At 54.7% G+C, this 19,387-nt stretch overlaps 7 protein-coding genes across 7 annotated transcripts; 4 read left to right on the top strand and 3 right to left on the bottom strand.

Annotated features, from left to right (window-relative positions):
• The first annotated feature begins 172 nt into the window (after window positions 1–172).
• On the top strand, window positions 173–820 carry DICSQDRAFT_89652 (uncharacterized protein). The gene is made up of 3 exons (XM_007368049.1): window positions 173–401; window positions 461–722; window positions 775–820. The coding sequence occupies exons 1-2, from the start codon at window positions 207–209 to the stop codon at window positions 554–556; spliced, it is 291 nt and encodes a 96-aa protein (XP_007368111.1). The 5' UTR covers window positions 173–206; the 3' UTR covers window positions 557–722; window positions 775–820.
• A 2,395-nt stretch (window positions 821–3,215) lies between these two features.
• Window positions 3,216–4,224, top strand: DICSQDRAFT_156402 (uncharacterized protein). The gene is made up of 2 exons (XM_007368048.1): window positions 3,216–3,527; window positions 3,590–4,224. The coding sequence occupies exons 1-2, from the start codon at window positions 3,316–3,318 to the stop codon at window positions 4,080–4,082; spliced, it is 705 nt and encodes a 234-aa protein (XP_007368110.1). The 5' UTR covers window positions 3,216–3,315; the 3' UTR covers window positions 4,083–4,224.
• A 921-nt stretch (window positions 4,225–5,145) lies between these two features.
• Window positions 5,146–7,731, top strand: DICSQDRAFT_138746 (uncharacterized protein). Its single transcript, XM_007368047.1, has 22 exons — window positions 5,146–5,569; window positions 5,624–5,702; window positions 5,762–5,775; window positions 5,836–5,877; window positions 5,927–5,983; window positions 6,039–6,048; window positions 6,108–6,125; window positions 6,183–6,208; window positions 6,272–6,297; window positions 6,354–6,391; window positions 6,444–6,468; window positions 6,528–6,539; window positions 6,590–6,605; window positions 6,665–6,704; window positions 6,764–6,864; window positions 6,929–6,975; window positions 7,036–7,048; window positions 7,118–7,145; window positions 7,210–7,267; window positions 7,324–7,348; window positions 7,404–7,539; window positions 7,599–7,731. Exons 1-22 carry the CDS (start codon window positions 5,463–5,465, stop codon window positions 7,662–7,664), a joined length of 984 nt encoding a protein of 327 aa, XP_007368109.1. The 5' UTR covers window positions 5,146–5,462; the 3' UTR covers window positions 7,665–7,731.
• An 841-nt stretch (window positions 7,732–8,572) lies between these two features.
• DICSQDRAFT_65553 (WD40 repeat-like protein) lies at window positions 8,573–8,944 on the bottom strand (the record flags this gene model as incomplete). Its single annotated transcript, XM_007368046.1, has 1 exon — window positions 8,573–8,944. A coding segment is annotated over one exon (372 nt), but the record flags the coding sequence as incomplete, so codon positions are not given.
• An 843-nt stretch (window positions 8,945–9,787) lies between these two features.
• DICSQDRAFT_182103 (PLP-dependent transferase) lies at window positions 9,788–12,367 on the bottom strand. Its single transcript, XM_007368045.1, has 9 exons — window positions 12,324–12,367; window positions 12,200–12,253; window positions 11,365–12,124; window positions 11,166–11,308; window positions 10,512–11,104; window positions 10,372–10,453; window positions 10,179–10,316; window positions 9,936–10,107; window positions 9,788–9,883 (listed from the first exon to the last, which is right to left on the bottom strand). Exons 3-5 carry the CDS (start codon window positions 12,119–12,121, stop codon window positions 10,679–10,681), a joined length of 1,326 nt encoding a protein of 441 aa, XP_007368107.1. The 5' UTR covers window positions 12,122–12,124; window positions 12,200–12,253; window positions 12,324–12,367; the 3' UTR covers window positions 9,788–9,883; window positions 9,936–10,107; window positions 10,179–10,316; window positions 10,372–10,453; window positions 10,512–10,678.
• Window positions 12,368–14,271: 1,904 nt separating this feature from the next.
• On the top strand, window positions 14,272–15,766 carry DICSQDRAFT_89642 (uncharacterized protein). The gene is made up of 4 exons (XM_007368044.1): window positions 14,272–14,398; window positions 14,457–14,709; window positions 14,773–14,836; window positions 14,893–15,766. Exons 1-4 carry the CDS (start codon window positions 14,333–14,335, stop codon window positions 15,305–15,307), a joined length of 798 nt encoding a protein of 265 aa, XP_007368106.1. The 5' UTR covers window positions 14,272–14,332; the 3' UTR covers window positions 15,308–15,766.
• Window positions 15,767–16,010: 244 nt separating this feature from the next.
• On the bottom strand, window positions 16,011–18,936 carry DICSQDRAFT_138742 (uncharacterized protein). Its single transcript, XM_007368043.1, has 5 exons — window positions 18,775–18,936; window positions 18,486–18,706; window positions 17,100–18,432; window positions 16,821–17,044; window positions 16,011–16,764 (listed from the first exon to the last, which is right to left on the bottom strand). Exons 3-5 carry the CDS (start codon window positions 18,232–18,234, stop codon window positions 16,171–16,173), a joined length of 1,953 nt encoding a protein of 650 aa, XP_007368105.1. The 5' UTR covers window positions 18,235–18,432; window positions 18,486–18,706; window positions 18,775–18,936; the 3' UTR covers window positions 16,011–16,170.
• Between the last annotated feature and the right edge of the window lie 451 nt (window positions 18,937–19,387).

Below are 19,387 nucleotides of genomic sequence, written 5' to 3'. Positions count from 1 at the left end.
CCAGGGTGTACAGATAGTAGTGTAGAGGTGAGTGGGAGATCGTCGGACCTCACGACCTCGACGACCGTAGCGGGATAAGTATTGGGATTACGTCGTTATGTCCTAAATGGGACATATCCTGCTGATAAGTCCCGAATCAACCCCAGCTATTCTCTGTTGTCGACCACCATCTCCCGCTCTTTCCTCTATCAATCCGCAGTGCAGCTATGGGCTGGTTCAGCGGCGGCAAGGCCTCCGAGACACCAGATCTGACATCACGAAAGGACCGAAAGAAGTGTTGGGAGAGCCGCGATGCGTACTTCGCCTGTCTGGACGGCGCCAACGTGGTGAAACCCGGAGACGAGGGCAACGTTTGTGCAGATGCACAAGGGACATACGAGCGTAATTGTGCCAGGAGCTGGGTGCGTATGTCATTCCACTCTGTGGCGACGTCAATTTGACGACGTGCTGCGCCTCGTAGATCGACTATTTCAACAAGCGGAGGGTACTTGCTGAGCAGCAGCAGGGGGTCCTGGCCCAGGCCCAAAACCAGGCCAATGCCGCTGGAAACAGGTAGCCGTTCCGCCGCACACGCAATGACCACCAGCGTAGGCATTCTCTCTGTCTCGTGAAGTTGCGCTTCGAAGACTCGACTCTGCTGAGCAACGGCATGACTATGTCTGGACAGATACGTATGTCATGACGTGCCCACATGCTGTCACTCCCACCGCTCAGATGTATTCGTGGGTAGTTCCTCCAAGCTCTCTAAGATCGTCTTACTGACGATCTCTGCAGTACACCATGTAATAATCTCAGCGAAGCTTTGATTCTTGACTAATCTTCACGCCGCTGGCACGAGGATTGACGTTTGGTATCATTGTCTCATGTCATGTCAGCAAGACGGCATTCAACGGTCATTGCGACATTCTCTGTGTTTGTTCTCACGCGTCACATGTGAACAGCGTCGAGTAGGATGTGGGTAACACGAGGTAAGCGAAATGATGTCAGGGGTTCCCGGGATCACCTTTGCCTTCTTTCGGCGTAGGCCAGAAGAGTGTTACGCAGATCGGATTCCCTCCCAATGGTGCGAATGCTGCAAGTAGTGGGAACGAGTTGGACTCCTGGGTTGATGGAGCCAACTTGGGCCCCTACGTTGTGGCGCTTAGGATGAGTATAGAGATGACAGTGCCTCAGTGTCTCATCTCTTTTCTATCGTACGCCATAAAATACAATCCTGCAGGTCTTACACTCACATCACTTTCCACACTACTGTCGGACGACTATGGCTCGCCAGTGGTGAGCTGTGGCTATCACTTACAGTATGATCGACCTGACATAGCCAACGTACTCCTGGGTTTCAGCAGGCACGCAGGAAGCGAGCTCCTTCACCTGGCACAGACCCGAAAGTGAGGAGTGTTATGTGCCGCGAGCCTCGCATAACGGCCTTGTGGGTACTTTCCCATGATCGTCTGCGTACACTCTCGGAGACGTGTGAGGGACGCATCGTATGACTGGAGCCTTCCGCATCTACCGATCGCAATGCCTTGCGACATATGAACCTTGTCATGCACTCCACAGAAGGCTGGCTTGAAACAACAGTGATGCCGCGAAGCCAGCTGATTGCGGCGAACTGGGATATCTGAGCGTCGTTGTATCCTGGATATACTCATGAACCTACCTTCTAGTTTTCCATTAACGCGAGTGGAGGCTCGAGCCGCCTTCCTAGTTGAACCACAGAAGGTCATACTCAGGTACCCTTAGAATCGGATCTTCTGCTCCCTGTGATGAGTGTCCATTACAGGTAATCGCTCTGCGGTTATAATCCTGACCCATTTGCAGACTGTTTGTCATATCCGATCCCTTCGTGCTGGTAGCGCAGTCGGGGTCGTGATAAATCATAAACCGTGAGTCTCTCCCTCCTACTCAGGAGACCCATACTGCTTATCTCGACAAATCACTCTCTCAGAGCAGACATACGCCAGATTGTGTTCGCGACTCCCATTCGACCGCTCATGCTCTCTGCCAAAACACCGGCTGTTCGGCCCATCCGAAGCCGGCTAACACAGTAAGAAGCGATGCCTATCTTATCCCGGAGCCGACTCCTACGGATGCCGCGACGATCTGCGTCTTGTGTCTCATCCGTTATTCGCGCCCGATAGCCTCCTGTCTTACAAACGTTGAGGTTAGGTTCAGTCGTCTGTCGGAATGGGCGAAATATCTAACGTGGACAACTCAATCTCGGCCGTCTGTCAGGTACCGAGGCTGTTAACTTGCACCAACGTATATGTGTGGTTACCTACCTCGGACCGAGGCGCAGGGCCGGGAACATCGTGTAATCTGTGTACGGTGTCCTCGGGACGTGTCCTCGGGAACGATACCGCCGGTCTTGTCTTCGCTGGCCAGAGACGCTTCCACCGCCACTCGCGCTACACACTCCGCGGCCGGACCGTCTTCATTTCGTCCGTCAGTGCACCAATTTCTTGACCGGTGCATTTTCCCCTTGCTGCTAGGTGCACTGCAGGTGGGTTTGGGTTCCATCTGCACGTGCGGGGAGATGCCGGCATAAGTGACTTCCGAAGACGTGCTGTATCAAATCGATCAAGCCTACCATGACAGAGGTGAGCTCCGGAATTGATCGTCCACTTCCATACACTGGGCTCTCCTAATATAATACATGTATCCGGATACAATATGGATGCTGTAGGCAATCATGAAGTAGTGGTTCCATATACTATGGTATAACCATGTCTTGGCGATCCGGAACACTGGCATCGCCGCAATAAGTGGTTGCTAGCGGTACGCTGTTGGCTCGACACAGCCCCGTGGGAGTGTAATCCAGCTAGCCGCCCTTATCGGAGAGCATAGCTAACATCTGAACAGGGTATACGCTCATGGACACCCGAGGGCGCGGTTTCCTGCGCATTCCCCACAAGAAAAGCCATAAAGCAGCGGTATAGCGTGGCGTCCCTACTCGGAGCCTGACTTGGACAGCAGCACGACGTGTGTTCGCCGCCACCTGTGAGTCTCGTCCGTCCACACTCATGTCATGAGCCACTTAGAGTCATACTCCGCACTCACATTGACGCCTCTGACCAGCGCTCCCACGTCAACCTCCGTTCCACCATGACTTCTCTGATATCGCCGTCATCTACACCTGCCAATCTCGAGTCCCCGGGCGCGCAGAGTGCTCTTTCAAAAGGTCAACCTCCCGTCGTAAGGTCACCATCCCCCAGACACAGGCGGTCCCTTAGCTTGCATCCGAATTTCACTCCCTATCACTTCCCGCTTCCCTACCCCGCCCGCGATCCGACTGCTACACGACCACGACCAGCCATCATGCTTGCGAGGATCAACACGAACATGCACTCACCTGACCGGCCGTCACGCCGCCCCCACGGACCACGCTCGGCGTGCTCGCCCGCATCTGCTACTAGTGTGACGTCTGCAAAGAGCGCGAGGCGAGCACACTTCGCTGACGTCTGGAAGAGCAAGGCGGGCCCCAGCACAATCATGATCCGCACCTCACCTCCACAGATGTCTCTGCCCCAGTACGTCGCATCTGAGCCTCCACCGTGATCACCATATACTGATCGCATCGGACACCGTGTAGCGACGCCGATGTGGAACAGGATCCATTGTTCAACCTCCCGGAACAGATCGCCTCGCGCAAGCCGCGGCGGTACTGCCTGAAGTTCCTCGACATCGACCCTATGTCGTCCGACGAAGAGAGCCCGTTCGACTCCCTGTTCTCCTTCACGGCATCCCCAGTCGAAAGTCCATCTTACGCGACCACCACGTTCAGCTCGCGGCAACTGTCAGGGTCCACGCCTCTATCTCCCCAGTCATTCCTCTCCCCTATCACGCCCACCATCGTCGTGCAGAGATTCGGAGACGGAGACAGTGTTGACAGGTGGATGAACGGGGGCGGGCTGGAACCCCTCCACACGCCGCTGGTCGCTGACCACAAGTCTTCCGACTACTGGGACGATTCTAGCTCGCAGTCGGACTGGCGGGAGCTGATTGACCAGTTCCTCCAGCACACGGACCTCGATGACCCCATGTTTCCACCCACGCCAGGGCCGGATGGGACTTTCCCGCGCTGATTCTAATGACTTTATGGTTGCTTCTCTCGATGACGCTCTGTCACGTCATTTCGTTCGTTCGCACTCTATATCCTGCTTGCGGGTATGACACCCTCACTATGTAACTCATGCTACCCTTTTGTAGTGCATCCACACGCATTTTGTTCTGCTGCATCATTCTGGACTTTTGGGATGGACTCACCGCATTATTTCCATAAATGTCGCTCACTGCCCCCTCTAGAATTGGCCTCACTAAAGTGAATATTTTCTGTCGTTTTCTGCCGCTCATTCTCATGCATAGAGCGACGCTTGGAGCATCGTTGTAATACTGCGATCTGTGGTCTGACATGAGTCCCTGTGTTGATCAGCATTGCTTAGACGTAGTGTGATCGCAGAAGGAAACCTGCTTTGACAACTAGGACGATGTTCATGAAGACTAACAATAGTCTCAAAGCGATCTACACTGCACTGCAAAGGTCGGCACCTATGCTACAAGCTAAGTAATGTCATGGTGATACGTGGCAACACCGACCCCATGTATGGGCGCCTACCCCTGAGAGGCGGTGCCAAATAGTTCCTTCATGGGACCGCGTCGCCAGCTTGGACATGAATCTACCCTACCCCAAGTCTCAAATCGCACCACAGCTGCAAAATGCGCTCTTCTTCATACCAATAGAGGTTCTTGTCAATGGCCTTTGCGTAGCATTCACAATACGTCAAGCAGGACGGGGTGGGCTGTACCTCAGTCTACCCGGGCAGTTCACCAACGACCAGCCTTGACCACCACTGGATCCGAATCTCTACAAGTTCTGGGTGTGCTCATAGCATAACTCATACCATCTGTCCTACGTACTGCCTGCGCGAATGTGGCAGTTCCCTTGGGGACCTTAGTATCACGTATGCGTCGCCTTCTCCTTCTTGATGTAGGAGCTGATCCTTCTTCTATCTAAGTAGCTCCCATTCCGCGCACACATCAACCTGCGTTGGAAGATCTGGACCCCACGAGAATAAGAAGAACAGCATCTTACGAATACAACAAAGCCACTTTGGTACCACAGGCATCCCAGGGTTCCAAAGCGTTCCCTCCCATGATCGACGGGATCGCGTGTCCAATCATGTCATGAGTAGTGACGAACAGCATCGCCCGGACCTGGGGCGACTGAGATGTTCTTGCGCATCTCCTGCACATGTTCTTTCTACCACTGTCGGCATCTGGCATTTCTCCGATCGTCTACGCTTTCGAATCTCACTGCTGAGTCGATCCATTACGACCGTCAAAATCTTGGCGCTAAACTTGCTAGCGACAGGTACTAGAGAAGATGCGGCGCGGGTATAAATCTATGGGCACCCCTCTACCACCTGGTAGGATTTGAGAAGCTTTGGCACTGCGCTAGCTACACTATGGCTCCGACTTTGCCCTCGATCCGGTCTCCTCTAGGATGCCCTCCCCCAGTACGCCTTGACAGTACCTTCGGAGCTGTCCTCATTGGCACCTCCCTTGGCCTTACGTAGGCGCCACTTGACTCGCCAGATGCCATTGTATGTCTGAACACAATCCCTAGATTGTATGGCATGGTCGTCCATCAATGTTATCGGTACTTCGGAACATACCGTAACGACAGCTCCTGGATCAAAGTATTGGTACGTAACTACTGCTCCAGTCACAGGTCGTTACCTGATAGAACAATATCCTTGAGCAGGTCTCGGCTATTCTGTAAGCTCAATCTTGCTTGGGTTATTCAGCTTACTCTCTAACGTCTTGCGGGTCAACTAGCGTATTCGAAACTTTTCACGTTGTCTCCAGCATGCATATCTGGTAGGTCGCCTGCTGGGATGTTCGTACCATGCGGCTGAGGGCGGGATAGCTATCATTATCTTGTTACAAAGTATAGCAACGGCGAGGCTCTTCTTTCCGGAGTCTGGTATGTCTATCACATCTCTCATTGCCTGGATATATTCTGACATCAGTCATTCCAGGTCTATCGATGTGAGCGATCTTTCTCTCGCCCACGTCGAGTTACGTATGCTCATAGGCACGTACCTCAGCTCTTGAGTGCAATATCCGTAAGCTTCGCTTCGCCTTCCTCGATAACACGAGGTTGATCCAAACCAATCATACAGGGAATAATAATAATCAGCGCGCAAAGGTTCGCACTCGCGCCGAATGTGCTTCTTTGGTATGATGTAACTGACGCGTTTTCCTCTCAAAGTTTCTTTGCCGCACGCGTGTTCCTGCGTAAGCCACATTGTGATACTCATAGTCAGAAGACGATCTGAACTTTCACTATACAGTTGGTGGACGCCGATATCGTGTTCTTGTCACAATCGCCGTAAGTATTCTCGATGCATCAACGCGATCATACTAAATCTTTCCCTCTTCAGATGATTTTGCTGGCTGGGGAGCTCGGTCGGTTGTTCAAAGCTATGCATGACAATTTGGCTGAGATTTGTGGCTTTTCACTGCAGGCTTCTTTTTCGGTGAGTGCATCTACGCCATTGCATAGTACACTCCTTTCATAGCGGCGAAGCTGCAACTGTAAAAGCGTAGGTCCTGCGAGCAAAAACACATTTGGATCTCGTCTTATGGTACATGTACTGTGTAGGTTCACATTCCCAAGCTTCTCCGACTTTCAACGTTATACGGTATGTCGCATTTCCATCCTACCCGACCCATAGAGGTAACAAGCCATTTCTTTTGACAGTGGCTCGTCTCGGCAGGAGCAGCACTAGCGTGCGCGGCAGATGCTCTGCTCACGGGCGTTCTTGTCAACTTGTTGCGCTCCAAACATACAGGTGTGGAGCGGTGCGTCATGCGATTGCTTGACATGACTTGCAGTATTGATCGCACATCCATTCCTTCATTCCAGACTGGATCAGATTATGGACAGGCTGATCAAATACACTATCAATACTGGTAGGTCTTTCTACTATCTCCTCTTCTATCTGCTTCGTCGGTTTACACACATTTCCATAGGCTTGTTAACGAGGTACGACGATATATATTCATGTTTGCTTCATACTGAACAAAATACGATTGTGATTCCCCGCTCTCTCAGTGTGGTCAATCTTCTGTCCTTGGTCTTTGTGAGCTTACGCGCACAGCACAATACGATAAAACTGTTCGCTGATCTTGTTTCTCCGCCTTTAGTCAGTGCTCCTTCCCAGTAAATTGATATATGTAGCTTTCGGCATCGTTGCTACAAAATGTGAGCGGGAATATCCCACGGAACTCACGGACTGGAGTACTGACATAGAAGCACAGTGTATGCCAACTCTCTACTCGCAGCGTACGTGCTCTATTAACATGGGTCAAGGGAATCTCCGCTGACTGGATATTCCTAGGCTGAACGCTCGGAGCTCTCTGCAATATGTTCCGGGCACTAAGTCCTCCAGCGAAACTGGGCTGAGTACGACATTGGCAACTAGGCGGGAGGCGACGATATTCGAGTTGCAAGGACAGAGCAATACATCCACTGAAGTAAGATAATGACGATTGCTTCCACGCCCTCAACAATTCACAATTTTACCTCCCTGCAGACGGTAGCTATCATCGAAGGGAATCAAGCCGCTCTAGCCTACGAGCTGGTAGGCATTGCCTTGTAGCACATTCTACCCGATTCACCGTTCTTTAGTTCCGTCGATACCAATTGTAGCCCTATTTGTGAACTCTGCTCAGGACATACCCTTATTGTATACTGTACATCACACTGCTATAATTCACATAAGTAGGATACACTGTATTCATATTGACAAAAGCGTTGGCGCAGGGAGTCTTGTTGCGTATTTGACGGACTAGAGCACAAGAGAGAGCCATTGTTAGTTACAGGATCATCACCAAGCATCACGCATTTCAACGAGCGATGAGACTGCGGAGACGACGAATGACAACTGACCCATCCCACCCGCCAGAGCACAACGCCTCAGCGTCCGGAGAGAAGACGACGTGCCCAATCCCGAAGTCGTGCTCAACGAACGTCGCAACGCACAGACCGTCGCGGAGTCCTCATAGCCGCAGACTCCTGTCGCTAGAGCCGGATGCAATGTATGTCGCGTCGGAGAGAACTCAAATGAGAGCACGGAGGCCCTGTGTCCCTCAAGCGACAAGAGTCGGTCTCCACCCGAAGGGTCCCAGATTTGGACCATGATTGTCGAGAGGACAATCCACGGAAGGGAAACCTGCATCCCGTCCTGCAAAAACGCGATGGTTGCCAAGCGTGAGCAAGGGTGAATCTGATCCTGTTATTGAAAAGCTTCGAGCCACTCCATCGTTTTTATCTTCCACAAGAAAACACATCCCTGCTATGAAGCCGTTGCAATCAGTCTGCTCGTGGGATCGAAGGTGGCAGTAGTGACGAGGTGTTTGTGGCCGAATACTCTGTACGGTTTGCCGGTATCCGCCTCCCATACACGACAAATGGTTACCCGAGGATCCGGGGATGCGACCTGAAGCCAGCGACCATCGGGAGAGAACTGGACATAGGCGCAGCTGGGGATCCCGAAGGAATCTTCTATCAGATACACCTGCTCGTAGGTGCCTGCGTCCCAGACGCAATAGTCTCTGCGGAGACGGATGCGATCTTGATGTCATCCGGGAACCATGCACAGGTGGTGACCGGCATTATGTGGCCAGACAGCAGAGCAAGCAGGCTGCACTCCGCGACGCTCCGTATGGCGACTTCGTGATCGACGGCACTGATTCGGGGGCTCGCGATCCGCTTGCTGTCAGAGGAGAATTCGAGGAATGCGATGGGAGCACCGACCGCCCATTGGCGCACGATGCGGTTCTCCCGATTATCCCAGAGGATAGTGGTCCCATCTTCACATCCAGTGGCAAGCAAGTTACTGTTAGGAGATGTAACGAGGGTCGACACACTAGTGTCATGCCCAAGCAATTTGACGACCCACTTGCAGTGATTGGGAAGCTGGCTGAACAGCGTCGCAGGAACAACCCCTCGTAGGTTTCTCCATGATTCTGACGCTGATTCGGGATCCTGTCTGAAAGTGATGGCGTGTACTAGTGCGCGTAGGGCGTAGGTGTCGTCTGATGTCCAAATAGCTGTAAAGTGCGTAGAGGGATGGCAAGTCCTTGATCATTACATTGCGAAGGAGGTAGCGGCGAGTGCGGAGCGACAAGTCGCGGCATGTCAAGGACAAGCTATGCAACAATGGGTGATAATAAGCACATTGGTCGACGATGTGCTCTATCACCTCCAATGGAAGCAGAAATTGCGAAGACATAAACATGAGTAAATGTGATCAAAGGAGGAGACCTTCTGACGAGCAAGTTTCGTCGTAGTGCGCCATGCGTCTAGGAAGGCTTCCACGCCGGCGCTCCTATGCGTGAGAGTGGTGATAAGTTTCTGTCAGCTCAAATAGGCACTATCCCAAGAACCTCAGCACAATGAGAGTACTCACAGACGAGTGTAGCACACTTTGGTGCCAGGCAGCGAGCCTTGGCGGCATCCCTCTCTGGCCACAGAGCCAGCACTGCCGCAAGGCATCCTTCATCCAGACTATGGGGTATGGCTACCATATGATGTAGACACAGGCCCAACCAAGCAAGAGTTTGATAATTTGTTGTTGACAGTCACGAGCAAAAAATGAGTATACGGTCGATTTCGACCTCCCGCCACCGGCGTTTGCCGATGGGCGCTCAGCTCGAAGCTCCCGGCTCGAGCCGGGGAGCTCTACATTAGCAATAGTATTGAGCAACTTCATCCACGGCCGTTCAGCTCTCCGGACAATACTAGGAACGCCAGTCGCAATCTCAGGCAGCCCACATCACAACAAGGTGCTCTGCCACGCAGATGGTCAGGTTCAAGGTAAGCGACATGCCAATTTCCTGTAAAGAAAAGCTCTCACTAATGAAAATAGAACCGTTGGCTCCTCGTCGAGTTTCTCCCCGTCTCCACCTCAGTACCCGGACATGTAGCACGAGCGCAAGAAGAGAACATCACGAGCAAGCACATTTGGGCTGCGCTCAAGCAGAGCGTCATCACCCACTTCGGCGACACCGGCTGGGGCGCCGTCGGCTCCTCCCTGACTAGTGCGTCCTGACTCCCGATCCTCTATTGATGTACTCGCCCAAACAGCCGTCGCTGACCCGGTCTTTTTAAGTCAAGTATTTCTCCCCTCGGACACATCTGTGCATCATCCGTGTCGCCCGGGACCCGCATAAGATCGCTTGGGCCAGCGTGACGCTCATGACCACGATCGACGGGCGCAAATACATCCCGCACGTCGTCCACGTCTCTGGTATATCAGTCTTGTGCCAATTGCAGCATCTGGGAGGCTGAAGTATAGCATATAGGAACCATCAAGCAAGCCCAGCTAGCAGCCATCCGCCACAACCGAGAAGTCGTTGCGAGATACCGCGCCCGCGCGAAGACACCAGGCAAGTCTGGCTGTCTAGGGACTCAATATCTCTCGTGGCTTACGACGCGTCCATACAGCCGGCTACCAGGACTCCTATGAGGAGTTCCTACAGACGAGCACTCAGGAAATCGAAGCTCTGCAAGACTAGCTCTCTCACTCCGTCTGTAAGTATGCTTCACCGCTCGAGGACAATCATAGATGGCCTGTGTTTCATCAGCTTCCTTTGTCTCAACAGGATATTTTCACAACTTCGCCTGCACGCTGGCAACACCCTCCCCTTGCCCACTCCCATTCCCAGATCCTGCGCCCACGCCCTTTTGCGCCAGCTCCCGGCTCTCGGCCCACTCGACCATCGCACCGACCAGCCTATCTACGTCCTCTGTCGTATTGTGCGCATGTAAGCACACCCGAACACGGTCCGCGCCTTTGGGCACGGTCGGCCACGTGATCGGACGTGCGTTCAGGCCGCGGACGCGAAGGTGGGCGGAGAGCGGACGCGGGTGCGGCGTTAGGACGGGTATGATCGGCGTTGCGAACTCAGGCTTTTGCGCGCAAGAAAAGAGGTGCGGGGGCAGAGACAGGAGCGCGGGCGAGACGCTGCGCGTGGAGAGGTGGTGGCGGAGGGTGGCGAGGAAGTAGGTGCTGAGGTCGAGCAGTTTTCTAGCGAGCTGAGAGAGGTGTGGTTGCGGAGATGAGTGCAGCGTCGTAGATTGAGATGGATCGACTGACCTTGTCGGCTTCGCCGTCCTCGAGCAGGTCGAAGGAGCAGTCCGCTGCGATGATGTTCGCGTAGCTCAGCGATGTGGTGTAGATCAGCGAGCGCGCGTAGTTGAGCAGGTAGTCCCGCACAAGCGCCGTTACCAGCAATACAGCTAGAACATATTTCTGTGAGTATACGGGCAACACGGGCAACCGACACGGGGCGCACCTCCAGTCCCAGCGAGGGCCTTGCCAAAGGTATGCAGCCGCGCGAACACTCGGTCCTCCAGGCCGTACGCCGCGACCAGTCCGCGGCCTTGCGGTCCGTATACGCCGGTGGAGTGCGCCTCGTCGACGACGACATAGCCGTTCCCTCTGGGCAGCAGCGCCTCGACGACCTCCACAATGTCCATCAGCGGCGCCAGCGTCCCATCCATGCTGTAGAGTGCCTCCACCGCTACGAACACGCTGCTCTCCCCCTCGCGCAAGCGCGGATGCGACGCGATCAGTCTCTCGAGCACCGCTCGCAGCGCGGACGGCGAATTGTGCGCGAAGGGCACGCGCGCGCCCGCCGCCACGCGCGATGAGCGCATCCCGTCGTGTACGGACGCATGTATGTGCTCGTCGTACACGACCGCGTCCCCGGGCTGGGGCACGCTCGAGAAGAGGCCGACGTTGGCGTCGAAGCCGGAGTTGAAGAGGAGCGCGGCGGGGGCGCGGAAGAAAGCGGCGAGGCGTGCCTCGAAGGACGCGTGCGCGTGTCCGTTCACGAGCAGGCGCGACCCGCCCGAGCCGAGGACGTGCGGCGCGTCGTGGAGTTTGCGGAGGAGGCGCGACCTGAGGTCTGGGGAATGCGACAGCGAGAGGTAGTCGTTGGTGAAAAAGTCGACGAGGTGGTCGTCCGCGGACGGGTCGGGGAGCCTGCGGCGGATGAGGCGCTTTTCGCGAGATGCGAGCGCGGCGTTCAACTTGTCGTTGAGAGACATTTTCTTGGAACCAGCGTGGTTAGGCTCGCTTTGTGGCCTACACTCTTATTCTTTCAACTACGAGATCGTTGAACTTACCGAGATGAAGATGAGGTTCTTGCAACGGCGCTTAGATCAAGAGCAAAGATAGATCTACGAGAAAAAACACTCTCTAGCGTGTAGATATCAGTGCGAAGAAGAGTCACAGACAACGATAACCTACACTTCGACGTGAACGTTGAGCAGTTGAGTGCTCACGCCAGGCTGCGCAGGCTCAAATGCATTGGACGGAGGTGCTCCGTTGAGGAAGTCCCCAAACGATTGCTACCCGATCCGATCTGGTGCGCGGGAAAGGTACGGAAGCCCGACTCTCCTCGCCGCGCTCCCCAATGGTTCCTCCCCATGACCCCATTGCATCATGCGCCTTGCTGCAGACTTGGATCTACAAGTGAGTGGGTGGATTCTAGGGAGGACATCCCACGTCGTACTTGGATCATACGACGCCTGCTTCCCGAATATCCGAGAGTGATTTTGTGGCTGAAAAGAACCCAGGATCGGCCAGAATCGTCCACCCACACCTTCCATATTATTCTTCAGCATCCCCTCAGGTATATGTCGAAGCGTTCGAATTGCTCCGCAAGCGCCCCCATCCCTTTCTCCGACATGGCTCGAGAACGGTCGCGGAAATGAGCTAGGTACCGGGACGACGGACTTGCAGGGGGAATATCACAAAGGGAAGTCGATACGAGCCGATGATGATGAGCATGCATAGCAAGCCATATAGCGTTTCCGGTCCCTTCATATCTGTGTATCTGTCATGATGGGACCACTGTCCAATTCTCCGATCAAATGACGGACTAGTCTGGGGAACAAGGTCAGTCGGAAAGCGGCCCTGGAGTACACATAGTGGACGGACCGCACGCACCAGTGTTACTCGTACAATGCCTGCGCCGTAGACCGCAGGGTTGCTGCCTGCGCCAACTTGAACAACAGAGCTACGCAGAAGGTTCCTATGCGTACGACGCTGAGGCGTAGTTCTGTGGGAAGCGTGTATACGATGGGAGATATGGCAGAAGCATTCGTTTTCCGCAGGCTCACAATGCCTTGTCGGTTATTATCGATACTGTCGCTGTTACCTGTTTAGATTTGACAGACTAGGAAAGCTGTTCGGTGCGCTACCAACGACCGAGAAAAGCAGCATCTATGTATCACCAGCAACGTCTGGTGGGTTGCATGCAGACAATTCATGCCGAACTGCGCAACGACGATGCCTGTTCGGTGAGAAGACCTGCTGAACCAACACTAGTGCTCCAACAAGGACAGGACTCGGAGAGTTTGGCTGGCCTATGCAGCGGCGATTTCGGCCTGCGTGGTAATGCATTACATAAGCTCACCTCACGACTGACTGCTGCGGTTTGCGGATGAAGATCAACTTCTTCGACTCGCGCATCCTTGAAGAATAGACAGAAGCCTTCGCTACTGCCAGCCCTTCGTCGCCTTGATAGAAGTTGTGCGGTCAGCTAAGTTATGTCCTTCTTCCTCCCCTGTCCAAAGCAACCAACGGCCGGTGTTACAGCGCATCGCCGAAGTGAAACAGTTCTCAGGTTCGAATACATTGCATCTGTCAATGCCCAGATCTCATCTTACCGCAGTGTCGCTCGTGTCCATAGTTTCACATCGTGAGAATACTTACATAGACCTTCGATCCTCCGCTATCTCTTCTATTCCTCGATTCCAGGGAGAGGGAGATGAGAACAGCTTTGCAATTTTCGCGGTTCGACGCCGTCGGAGGATTGTAAGCCACATCAGTGGAAGGCTCAAGACCGTACTTCTCAAACTGAAGTTACTAAACTACAGTTCGGCTAATATGGCGTTTACGAAGCCGCAGTCTCCGGAGCCCGTTTAGAGCCTCAGGCCCCGACGTCTTTATGTTCTAGGCTGTATGCTCATTGGCTCCTTAGTTGCTCATTTCGAACATCCCGTCCGGCTGTCATCACGACCTGCCGTAAAACACCCGTCTTGCGCAGGGCAATGTCTCACAGGCTTCCGCCGAACTGCCAACATGCTGATCACGTACAGGGACATCCAGCTGCCACCGCTTGACCGCGCGTATATTAAGGTGGATGCGTCCGCTGCACTTGATCCTCACCCCTCCTTCGACTTCATCCACTCCCGCCAGGCCGGGACCCTTACGCTATTCTCCCGCACCTCGTCCTCACGCTCCTATTCACGATGCGTTACGCCGCCCCTGTCTCCGTTCTGGCATTGGCCACCGCCGCCCTCGCCCAGGATCAGATTGTGAGCCCCATGATTATTCGTGTTCATCTGTCGACACCTCACACTCACACTCCTGTAGGTTCACGTCGGTACCGACGGCAGCGGCAACAAGATCCTCGGGTTCACCCCTCAGTCAATAACTGCGAGCCAGGGCTCCGTCGTCACCTTCGTCTTCGACGCGCCGGGTTCGATGCACAACGTCGCGCAGTCGTCGTTCGCGACACCTTGCGAGCCCGTGCAGAACGGCTTCAACTCTGGCTTCACCCCGGGCCCTGCCGCGTCCGGTGACACCCCCGCGACGTGGAACTTGACCATCACCGATGTCTCCAAGCGTGCGTTGCGATCTTACGCCCTCATTCGCTTTGATCTGGACTCAACCCTTTCCGTCTTTACAGCTATCTGGTTCTACTGCGCCCAAACCACTGGTGGCACCACTCACTGCACTAATGGCATGGTTGGGTACGTCCATCTGCTTCGTCCTCACTGTTGACCCTCACGCTGACTACCTCGCTTAGCGCCATCAACGCCCCCGCACCCGGCGCAACGAACGACGTCAGCCACTTCGTCGCCCTCGCCAGTTCCGCGACCGCCGTCGGCACTCCGTCCCCCGCACTCGCCGGCGTTGAAGCGTCCGCGTCGGCGTTCCCCACCGCGATCAGCTCGTCGGGTGCGAACAGCCAAACCGCGGTCGGCTCCTCGGGTGCGACCAGCCAGACCGCGCCCTCCTCCGGCGGATCGAGCACCAACAGCGCCGCGGCGACCTCCGGCACCTCCGCGAGCAGTGGCTCGGGCTCTGCTGGCTCCAGTAGCACCGCCTCGCAGTCGGCGTCCACGACCGGGACGACGAACAACGCGGCCGTCGGCGGTGTGGTCGAGCGCAGCGGCCTTGTGTGGGCTGTCGCAGCGGCGTTCGGTGTCGCGCTTCTCTGAAGGGCGGAGACGGGATGAGCGGTTCGCACTCGTTTGCTCTGGACTCTGGGTTCCTCCCGGTCCGCGGGCTGTGCACGGACGCCGTGCTGTACGGACGCTGGGTGTAGACAATGAATCAAAAGAATGGCGGTGCACGGCTACCGCGGGGTCGTGTGCGAGGATGCTGCGCCCTGGTCGGAGATCTCGGGTGGACAAGAATGGCATTTATCGGTTGTTTAGTGCATGCAAGACCTGCGTCGCCCGGCTGTCGTCCTATTCTCGACTGACGGGATGAATGACAGTTTGATTGAATGGTGACAGGCAACCTGTTTGCTACAGTGCAGGATGTCTGGGATACTACAACCGGTGACAGTTTTTGACGTGTCGACGGAGTCAAAGCCTGTGGCCTAAGGAATGGCTGCTAACGCAATTTTTCCCGAACACTGGGTCTGCCCTTCTCTACGGTTTGTAATATTAATATTTAGTGCGACAGACCGGCATCCGGCTTTCGTAGTCTGGGAGCGGGTAGCGGCGTTTACTCAACATGCTGGGCTGGGCCACCAACTTTGGGATCTGGCCGGTCTTCAGTGCGAGCAGACGCATCTTTGACGATCTTTTCGACCGGAAGATACCTTACGTAATTGCGCGGTACCATGCACGGAGGCAGGGGCATGGCGGTCCATAAGAGGACCCTGAACCCGTGCAGGACGTCTAACCATAACTTGAATAGTCTGAGCTAACTCGGCTACATCGCAAAATCCCAGGACAACAGAACCTGACCATACAGAGATACGATGCACCCGAGAGCTCTACGACTGCTACTTCTTCGACTCGCGCCTCTTGCTACCACGGGCGCCACTACCCCTGACACTCCCCCTGTTGGACTACCGAAGTACTGGTGTACTCTCAAAGGCATCGTCATCAACAGGTGATCCGTCTTCTTTCTTTCTCCGTTTGCCAGATCGCTTCTCTGTCTCTTCTGCGTCCTCAGGCTGGGCCGCGCGCTTCGGCTGGTTCAAACGCGGCGGTACGGGCTTCGCGTACGCAAACGGCTTGGGTCCATCGTTCTCAGGATCTGGCCAATCAGTCCGAGCGAGGGCCGTGTCAAAGAGTTCCAGTACCGCAGCGTGCGTGAGATATCTGCGCGGAGCCGCCCGCGGGCCCATGATGATCGCCTCCAGGATGAGCATGCGGAATTGGTGCATGAGGTCAGTCAACGGCTTGTTGCCGTCGACAGTAAAGTGGACCTCCGTTTCGGTGAGCCATGCTCTCTTCATGTCCGCGGCCTCCAGGTTGTTCCCGGATCGGAAAACGCGGGTGCAAGGGTTGGGTGATTCCGGGTCGACTTCTAAGTCATGTTGGGTGTGACGCAAGACGATCCATAGCAAGACCCAGTAGAAGGACTCGAAATCGTGATGAACGCTGTGCACAATGGACTTCTTCCTAAGTAGCAACTGCGCCATGTAGTAGTACGTCCCCTGTGGAAGATCACAAATGAGCTGCTCTGGCGTATTGCATGCGACGGAGTACGAACCGTTCGTTCTTTCAGGTCTTCCTCGTCATATGCTTCGCCCATACGTAGAAGAGGTTCTGTGGACGAAGATTCGTTCAGAGGAGGCGGGACCCCCTTTGTCATCGAGCTGTAGTCAAAGTCATGAAGAAATCCCCTCAGTCGGTCTGCAGGTTGCTCCGAGATGAGCACATTGCCAGCGCTGACGTCACGATGCAAGACGCCAACCTCCCAAGCTTGGCGATGTCCTAAACAGTAGTCAGCCTCACATCATCTAACAATATGCAGCGTACTGTAACTGACCTTCAATGGCATCTCGGACGGCCCCTACAAGCTCACGGGTGGATTTAAAATGCCTGAGCGGCCTCCCGACAGTGTCAACTGCGCAACGAACGAGACTGCGTTCACGGCTGCTACACTCATCACCAAAGAGGAGTCTCCAGCAGTGCGTCTGATATGGGGAACAAGGGAAGACGGCGGACGGCGGATAGGGCGGAGAGGGCACACAACCATCATTATCTGCAGGAAGTTGACGCGGACTGTTGAGACCGGGATCTGTGAGGGCGGGAGCACCGATATCCGGGGGAAAACAGGTTTCAGACGTGTCCGAGGCGGTGGCCGCAATGGCGCTAGACGGGCTCGGATCCATTAGAGAGTTATGACCGGTGTTGGCTTCGTAAGAGAACTTTTCACCGGCAGCTCGCCGAATCTTCATGTTTCGCTCCCCGAGGTCAGCACCGAAGAGCATCTTGGGCAACCCTGTACGGACGTCGTCCGGGATCGAAGCCAGACGCTGGTAAAATTCGGTCTCCGGCCGCCGCGTGATCTGGCGCCAGGCCTCCTTGAAGACCACGAGCCTGGCACAAGGAGGATGGTGGGAGGAGGGCTCCTGAGGACGTGCTCGGAGATCTTCTATCGCAAGCCAAACCATCGTAGCCCGGCTGAACAATCGAACGTTCACGTCCAAAAGGTCGAATAGAAGAAGCGTCCTGGGCTTTGCGTCCACGGCGTCACTCTCCGGAACCACAACCGCGCGCCCCTTCCGGAGTTCCTCATCAGAAATGGGTACATCCCATCGCAGCTTACGCAACTGCTCCTTGATCCACAGCACGTCAGGTCTCGTCAGGGGCCGAACGTCAGGATCGCTGCCGACGATGGTGCTGCCGATGATGGGATGGACCAACCGCCAAAAGAACCTTTGCAGTATGTCTGGATGTTCGCGGTACTTGAACTGTTTACTGACAACGGCTGACGAACGGTCGAAGCGGACGATGCGAGCGAAGTCACCGTAAAGACCGACCACGAAGACATAGCAGAAGCCATGAGCCAAAAGTAGATCCCTTGCGCTGACAGCCAGCGCAGTGATGGAGTTGACAGAGGCTTGACTACCCATATTGAAAGGGTCTTGCTGTTCAGTCGCCTTGGCATCTATGACCATGCTAACCATCCACCACGTGGGGTTCGTCTGCATGCGCGGGAGCGTCTTTCCGGGGAAGGAGACGATGAGGTCGGGCTTCGTCGCATGGTGGTCAACGTGGTCCTCGAACGGAAAGGGGACTCTCTGACCAGCGCAGTCACAGAATATCAGACGGAGATGTTCTGGCAACGACGCAACGAGAGCATCAAATGCGTCGATCTGGGCGGCGGTAAGGGAAGGTGGGTAAAAAGATAAGGACGAGAAATGCGCACTAAGTGCTTATACAAAATCGCTTCCTTTCCTTCGGTAGGGGTCCACTTATCGAAGATGTCCGCCTTGTTACTCGTTTTGATAGTCTCCGGAGGGTTGAATTGGCTCGGAACGTAGATATCGAGGAAGTCGTCGAGCTCCTGAGGAGCGTGATTGACACGACGAAGGAGTTCCCCTATCGATCCTTTTCTATGGAGCTTGATGTCCTGGGTAGAAACGGTGCCTGTTCGGACTCGATTGAATGCTATCGCTCTCTCACCTCTACTACCGCGTTGGCCTGGAGATACTCACCAGAGTCCCACGTGGAATCGCAGAGAGAGGAGGTACGGATAGACATTCTGGTGAGGATGTGGTTCATACGTAGTCACGGTGAAGCCCAGAGCCTGGTCGGGGGCTGAAATAGAGATCCGCTAAGGGCGAACAATGGGATCTTGAGAGACGCTCGTCTGTGTGAGGAAGGCTGTCTGTAAAGGCGGGTGTAATCCTCGTGCCAAGGAAAAAATACACGACCTAATAGTTATCAAGGTTACCCATAGCCAGCATGCGAAGACCATCGTTGGCCTTAGACAGATGGGATACTAGGCAGCGGCTGTCAGCTGTTTCCTAATGGACGTGTTGACCTAGACATCACAATGTCAACCATGTCAGTGTGCCCATGCTTCATCATGCACACATTGCCGATACAACCGTATGTCAGAAAAATGAAGGCCACGCTCAAGACACGGACTTACCGTTGCGACTCCAGACAAGAGTCCGGATGAGTCGAACTCGACCATCTGCGCCCCGCCGGTCCCGGTCCGTGATCGACTCGACTGCCACCCGATTGCATCAAGTCATGTGAACTCTCCCACGCGAAATGGAAGCATCGCAGTGCGCCGCGCGTGCTGATACAACTTGAAATTCA

The sequence above is a fragment of the Dichomitus squalens genome, assembly GCF_000275845.1.
Source record: "Dichomitus squalens LYAD-421 SS1 unplaced genomic scaffold DICSQscaffold_31, whole genome shotgun sequence".
Taxonomy (NCBI): Eukaryota; Fungi; Basidiomycota; class Agaricomycetes; order Polyporales; family Polyporaceae; genus Dichomitus; species Dichomitus squalens.
Note: the sequence above shows the minus strand (reverse complement) of the source record. Positions and strands in the feature narration are given on the sequence as shown.

Coding starts and splice junctions, on each gene's coding strand:
- DICSQDRAFT_89642 (XM_007368044.1), top strand. CDS start 14,333: ATGCGTTACGCCGCCCCTGTCTCCGTTCTGGCATTGGCCACCGCCGCC. Junction 14,710..14,772: donor CATCACCGATGTCTCCAAGC/GTGCGTTGCGAT, acceptor CCGTCTTTACAG/CTATCTGGTTCTACTGCGCC. Junction 14,837..14,892: donor TGCACTAATGGCATGGTTGG/GTACGTCCATCT, acceptor TACCTCGCTTAG/CGCCATCAACGCCCCCGCAC.
- DICSQDRAFT_156402 (XM_007368048.1), top strand. CDS start 3,316: ATGCTTGCGAGGATCAACACGAACATGCACTCACCTGACCGGCCGTCA. Junction 3,528..3,589: donor CCACAGATGTCTCTGCCCCA/GTACGTCGCATC, acceptor GACACCGTGTAG/CGACGCCGATGTGGAACAGG.
- DICSQDRAFT_182103 (XM_007368045.1), bottom strand. CDS start 12,121: ATGTCTCTCAACGACAAGTTGAACGCCGCGCTCGCATCTCGCGAAAAG. Junction 11,309..11,364: donor GGCCCTCGCTGGGACTGGAG/GTGCGCCCCGTG, acceptor AATATGTTCTAG/CTGTATTGCTGGTAACGGCG. Junction 11,105..11,165: donor AGGACGGCGAAGCCGACAAG/GTCAGTCGATCC, acceptor CACCTCTCTCAG/CTCGCTAGAAAACTGCTCGA.
- DICSQDRAFT_89652 (XM_007368049.1), top strand. CDS start 207: ATGGGCTGGTTCAGCGGCGGCAAGGCCTCCGAGACACCAGATCTGACA. Junction 402..460: donor GTAATTGTGCCAGGAGCTGG/GTGCGTATGTCA, acceptor TGCGCCTCGTAG/ATCGACTATTTCAACAAGCG.
- DICSQDRAFT_138742 (XM_007368043.1), bottom strand. CDS start 18,234: ATGGTCATAGATGCCAAGGCGACTGAACAGCAAGACCCTTTCAATATG. Junction 17,045..17,099: donor CGTCCGAGATGCCATTGAAG/GTCAGTTACAGT, acceptor ACTACTGTTTAG/GACATCGCCAAGCTTGGGAG. Junction 16,765..16,820: donor AAGACCTGAAAGAACGAACG/GTTCGTACTCCG, acceptor GATCTTCCACAG/GGGACGTACTACTACATGGC.
- DICSQDRAFT_138746 (XM_007368047.1), top strand. CDS start 5,463: ATGGCTCCGACTTTGCCCTCGATCCGGTCTCCTCTAGGATGCCCTCCC. Junction 6,209..6,271: donor ATAATAATCAGCGCGCAAAG/GTTCGCACTCGC, acceptor TTCCTCTCAAAG/TTTCTTTGCCGCACGCGTGT. Junction 7,268..7,323: donor CGGCATCGTTGCTACAAAAT/GTGAGCGGGAAT, acceptor ATAGAAGCACAG/TGTATGCCAACTCTCTACTC.